This window comes from Dreissena polymorpha, chromosome 8, assembly GCF_020536995.1.
Source record: "Dreissena polymorpha isolate Duluth1 chromosome 8, UMN_Dpol_1.0, whole genome shotgun sequence".
Classification (NCBI taxonomy): domain Eukaryota; kingdom Metazoa; phylum Mollusca; class Bivalvia; order Myida; family Dreissenidae; genus Dreissena; species Dreissena polymorpha.
In genome coordinates this window covers 3,876,974-3,883,066 of record NC_068362.1, presented here as the reverse complement: position 1 = coordinate 3,883,066, position 6,093 = coordinate 3,876,974, and the positions used below count along the sequence as shown (strand labels likewise).

Sequence of the window (6,093 nt, the reverse complement as noted above, 5' to 3'; positions counted from 1 at the left end):
CTCGTACCCGATTTGGTCAACTCGTACCCGATTTTTGGTCAACTCGTACCCCCACTAGTCAACTCGTACCCGAATTGGTCAACACGTACCCTCCAAAAAATTATTTATATATTTCAAAGACGTGAAATATGTTTTTGTATATGTTTTTGATATGAATATAGTTAAAGGTTTTAATTTTTTTTTTCAAAAGTAGACTAGTTCATTATTTTTCACACGTGTATAATTATAAAGGACGTGTTTGTCGGCGTTTTGTTTGATAAAATGTTGACTAATAACACCTTTATGACAACAGGACAGTCGGCGATTTGTTAAACAATGTGTTTGTCGTGCATCTAAAATGACACGTGCGGTAGTTGTCGGCATTTTCTTTGATGAAATGTTTGATTGTAAACACCGCATGATGACTTAACCAATTCAAGGTATGATCCACTTTGAAGTTAAAGGAGTATGTTTTTCTCACTTTTATACGAGTAAATCCCCAAATTACTATATAAAGGCTTTGCAGATTGGCTGTAATCATTAATATCTTGAAACTAAATACGGACTCTGCATAAGATGGTTTGTTTGTTACCCTGTGTGAAATATATTGTTTTTTGTATGTGTTAAATGTGAATGTAGTATATGTTATTTAAGTGTTTTATAAATGCCAAAATAAAAACACAAGAGACAATAACTTGCATTTTTTTATTTTATGTTTAATACAGTATTTGCATAAGATGGTTTGTTTGTTACCCTGTGTGAAATATATTGTGTTTTTTGTGTGTTAAATGTGAATGTAGTATATGTTATTTAAGTGTTTTATAAATGCCAAAATAAAAACGCAAGAGACAATAACATGCATTCTTTTTATTTTAATGTTCAAATTATTCGAATATTATTACCGTTGTTTCAAATTTACATGGAAATCTAATTATTTTATTGAAGAATGCTAAAACATCTAAATACTCATTAAATCCGTTTGTTTTACACAATAATCCTAATCTTTTTTAATTGATTGGTTAGTTGTTAGTTTGGATTCAAAGGTGTTCTTCATGTTTACAAAGGTGCATATTAAATCGATTTAGATATTAACGACCCGTGTCAAGTAATGTGTTAATCAATATTTAACAAAGGTGAAGATTAGGTAAATTACGATATTAACGACCCGTGCCACGTAGGTGTTAACACGTATCTTAGGTGTTGATTAATTGATTAAATCATGGACTCAATTTTCAGACGAACCATAATTTGAGGCATATATATAAACAACAACAACAACAACATTTATCAACTAATACACAAGTGTAACGACATGGATGATAATTATTTTGCAATTTGGTAATATTTATAAAAATCATGCAATGGAAGAAGTTAACAAATATTTGGTAAAAAAACAACATAAAAGTAATGTTAGTCTATGCCAAAATATAACTTTTTTTTGTCAACTCGTACCTGCAATAAACTTTAAAAACATCTAATGCATGCATTCACCCATCGCAATTTGTTTACATGAAGAATAAATATTAAAAAGGTACGAGTTGACCAATCTGAAAAATGACTAAAGTACGAGTTGACCAAATCGGGTACGAGTTGACTAGGGTACGAGTTGACTTAGGTACGAGTTGACTGGAAACCCTTCCGGTCATGTTGTTGTTGTACTTGTAATACTTAGTTGTTGTTGTTGCTCACCAAATGTGACATTTTGCATGAATCTGATCGCCTTCATATAGTTTTTATTTCCAGACAATGCGCAACTAGGCATGTATTAACAACATTTTATCTGGGTAAGCAATCATTTTTACCATTGTGTTACATAAAATGCGCGATGCATTTTTTTCATTTCATCAATTAATGTCATTGACAATCGACTCATCGAGTTGTTGGCACATGGCACTCGACACAAGTAAAAGTTTCTACCCCCACCCCAGCTGCTAGCCCCTCCCCAACCTCAGTTGATACCCCTAGCCCATATAAACGGACTGCCAAAGCCTTTGATAATTTTTGCTATGGCAGCTCTGGCAGTCCATATGCACCCCTTCATAAACATGGGTGCAGTTCAGCGCAGCGAATCCGTGCGCTTCACTTAACAGACGTCGTTCGAGACAAATTGAGGAAAATAATGAATAAACTTCATAAACATGTTAAATTTACCTTAATGGCAACCTACGGATGTCAACCTTTGCATGCACCCTATAAAAACACGACGATGTTTCAACACACTTTTCTCGTTGACATGTTTATGTTTAAATTTTAAACAGTGTATTCTGTATCGAAAACCACATCGTTATCGACTCTATAGGCTGGAGCACATAACCCGACATGCAAAATATTGGTGTACTGTGACCTAACCAATATTCAGTCAATTTTCCAATATGGCGGATACAGCGTACAAAACAAAACCCTTAGTCAATAAAATCAATTATTTCTTGCTTTAATGGTACCATTTGGATGAGTTTGTGGTTTAGATAGGTTAATTTGTATAAGTTCTTGCAGTTTCAGTGTTCCTTAACCTATGCATTGTTGATAACATTTTGCACCCATGGCCAAGAGAGAGCGCATTGCAACTATCAGCAACCCATAAAGCTGATAGTTGAATTATTGCAACTATTGATACCCCCTTCAAAACCCTCAAAATTGTCCGTTTGATATAGAAAATATCAAAACAACAAAAGCAAAAGTTATATGAAATTTTATTTTTACTTTTAGTGTTTTTCCAGGAGGGAAAAAGGGGCATGGCGCATAACTTTGAAAAAGGGCATTTTAACTCACAGTTTAGGTAAAAAAAGGGCATAAACTTTACGGGAATAATTGGTTTTGAGAGAAACATATACACATACAAATATAAACAAGCACATTTAATGGTTATTGGTGTATTTAAGTTACTTTAGTTAATATATATATATATATTAACATTGCTATGTCTTTCATTTAAGTTGCATGATGTTGTGAACAGTGAACTGCACCGCATGACAAGCATAATAAAGCAATGTATGCATATAAATCTGATTATACACAGATCCACTAACATATAAATGAAAATATGTTAGTCTTATCCCATTTTCTAACGATAATCTTGTCAGAAGTTTTAACTTTGCCAGTAAAATGAGTAAACTGAACGCTTAGAATTTGCAAACACTCGTTTCTCTGACATGCATAAACTGAGCACAGGTGAAGGGCGCATGGCCAAGTCACTTTAACAATATCAATTTGTCATAAAACAACATTTTTTATCATATTGACAAAAAATAAAATTGCTATTTTTTTTTCTGATCATATATAATTTATCATATCAGATTTTGTTTGATTTTTTTTTGTTTGAATTTTTTTTGTCAATATGATAAAAAATGTTGTTTTATGACAAATTGATAGTTATAAAGTGACTTGGCCACGCGCCCTTCACCTGTGAAACTGAGTAGATAGATTTCTTATAAATATGTTGTTATCTAAAACGATTTATGCATCGTTTGTTATCACATGCATTTCATGAATCCCTTCTAAATGTGTGATCTCCATTGTTAATTTGATAATTATTTGTCATTTTTGCAGAGAGACACAATTTACTTGCTGTATTATCCGCCAGCTTGTTGAAATGATGTAAGCGACAGGTGCGCATAGCAATGTAATATCGTATAATATGTCCGCCTAATACGCGATTCGCATTTTGTTTAATTAGAATACATTACAGTAATTCTTTCAATAATTATCTATATCTGAAATAAATGTTTTGATATTACTGTATTATGTACCCAGGGTACATGTAAGTAGTACCTGAGCGGACAATGACCAATCAAACAGGATTAATGCAGAGAGCATGTGGTTGTTTACAATAAAATTTACCTCACCGATGCAAGTATAATTAATCTTGTTGAAATTAATTCTACCACCTATAATTTCTCTAACTTATAAAAATGCACACATCTTGTAATGCAAGTTTTAAGTGAATGTACTGCTGTACTGCAACTGTAATATTTATTGTTGATTTTCCTATTGAATTTCTTGGATAACTTTTAATAAACCATTTTATTACATACATGATAGTTATGCGTGATTGGTCTTTGTTGTCTCAGGTACAACTAAATAGTACCCTGGGTACTCTTAAGTATACTTAAAAGTACCCGGGTGTGGAAATAATATACTAGAAGGTATACTGGAGTATGGCAGTGTGCCTTTAAGTGTATTTTCAGTACACAGGGTAAATTGTAGTACCTGAACTGACGATGACCAGTCGAGAGATGGTTACTTTCTATCATTTCTGTTTTCAGCAACTTGCATAAAAATTATTCACAATCGAGACCTACAATATAAACAAAAAGAGATGGGTGTGCAAGGATTGCTGTCAACCTGCTTAGAAAATGCGGAACAAAGCACAGAGAGTTATGATCTCATACTGGAGGCTCAAAGGAGGGGCGGTCTGGAACTTATTGTAGACTTCTACTCCTTTCAACAAGAGATTGTGTTGAAGTTCTGGAAAGGTCTTAGTCAATTAAGGAACAACCCTTATTTGAGAATTTTGGGAGGGGAGTACGCAACGTTGGATGCATATATTTCTAAACTTATTACAGATCTCAGGTCTTTGGGAATAGAACTTGTATTTTATATTGATGGCGGTAAAGGAAGTTCCACTGAAGGAACGATGCAGAAAATGGACACTTGGGTAAGTCGTCACGAACAAGATCTGAAGCGTGTGTCAGACATTCTTGAGGTGCTGCGGGGCACACGCAGCATTGATGACTTACCCTGGGACAACAACGTTCGTCCGGTTGTTCTCGAGGATCAGGTTATGTCATCTTTAAAAAAGTGTGAGTGTGAAATACATCAATCCGCTGCAGGGGAAGCAGACATGTTGGTCATAAGAGCCCTTAAAGAAAGACCAAAGGCATTTGCAATTTTGAGCAATGACTCTGATTTTTGTGTGTTCAGGGACAGTAGATTGATTCCAAATAAGTTTTTTGACATGGGTAATAATCTGCGGCTTGGTTGCCCCCAAGAATTACCAGAAAAGCCTTCTCAATTGCTTGTAAAGGTGATCACAACTGAAAAGGTTATGTCCATGTTGAAGGTGGGTATATATGTGCATGTCAATTATTTGTAAGTTTTTAGATACCAGGAATGCTTAAACATAAAAATAGGCAGTGCAGTGATTTTTTTTGCCCAATCGGGAAAAGTACCGATACCAGCCCAATTGGGAAAAACATGAGCAGAAACCCCTGAATATGGGAAAATTCGTGTCATGAAGTCTTCATATTGGAAAATGGGTGTATTTAATTTTTTGCTCTCCAATACTTTAAAATTGATGAGGAAGTGTTGTCAAGTTGTCAATACTATATTTACTTAGGTTTAAGTCATAGAGCTGCTTGGCTTAACTAAATAAATGTTATTTGAAAAAAAGGGATTGTTTACAATAATTGGGAAATGTGTATTTTTTTCCTTATTGGGACAGTGACGTTTTCTGTTACTTAATAAAGAAGGAAAAAATCGCTGCAGTGCCAATCTTATTTATTGGTACAGTTGCCAAATCTTCATTTGGCTTTTCAAAGCACACATTTGTTATTGCTATATTTATGCCCCCCTTCGAAGAAGAGGGGGTATATTGCTTTGCACATGTCGGTCGGTCTGTCGGTCTGTCTGTCGGTCCGTCCACCAGGTGGTTTCCGGATGATAACTCAAGAACGCTTGGGCCTTGGATCATGAAACTTCATAGGGACATTGATCATGACTCGCAGATGACCCCTATTGATTTTGAGGTCACTAGGTCAAAGGTCAAGGTCACGGTGACCCAAAATAGTATAATGGTTTCTGGATGATAACTCAAGAACGCTTAGGTCTTGGATCATGAAACTTGATAGGTAGATTGATCATGAATCGCAGATGACCCCTATTGATTTTCAGGTCACTAGGTCAAAGGTCAAGGTCACAGTGACCAGAAATAGTAAAATGGTTTCTGTATGATAACTCAAGAACGCTTGGGCCTAGGATCATGAAACTTTATAGGTAGATTGATCATGACTCGCAGATGACCCCTATTGATTTTCAGGTCACTAGGTCAAAGGTCAAGGTCACAGTGACCCGAAATAGTAAAATGGTTTCCGGATGATAACTCAAGAACGCTTATGC

General features: G+C 34.9%; 1 protein-coding gene across 10 annotated transcripts in view; it reads left to right on the top strand.

Moving 5' to 3' along the window:
* The first annotated feature begins 1,631 nt into the window (after positions 1–1,631).
* The window catches only part of LOC127841801 (uncharacterized), a 32,080-nt gene continuing 27,618 nt past the window's right edge, over positions 1,632–6,093 (top strand). The window contains exons 1-4 of one of the 10 annotated variants that reach the window (XM_052370882.1): positions 1,666–1,763; positions 2,686–2,755; positions 3,526–3,598; positions 4,242–5,038. In XM_052370882.1, coding sequence (XP_052226842.1) covers positions 4,295–5,038 — 744 coding nt within the window. In that variant the 5' untranslated portion in view covers positions 1,666–1,763; positions 2,686–2,755; positions 3,526–3,598; positions 4,242–4,294. Of the gene's footprint in view, positions 1,764–2,685; positions 2,756–3,525; positions 3,599–4,241; positions 5,039–6,093 lie in introns of all 10 variants that reach the window. The other 9 variants (XM_052370886.1, XM_052370884.1, XR_008031333.1 and 6 more) reach the window with 9 other exon arrangements.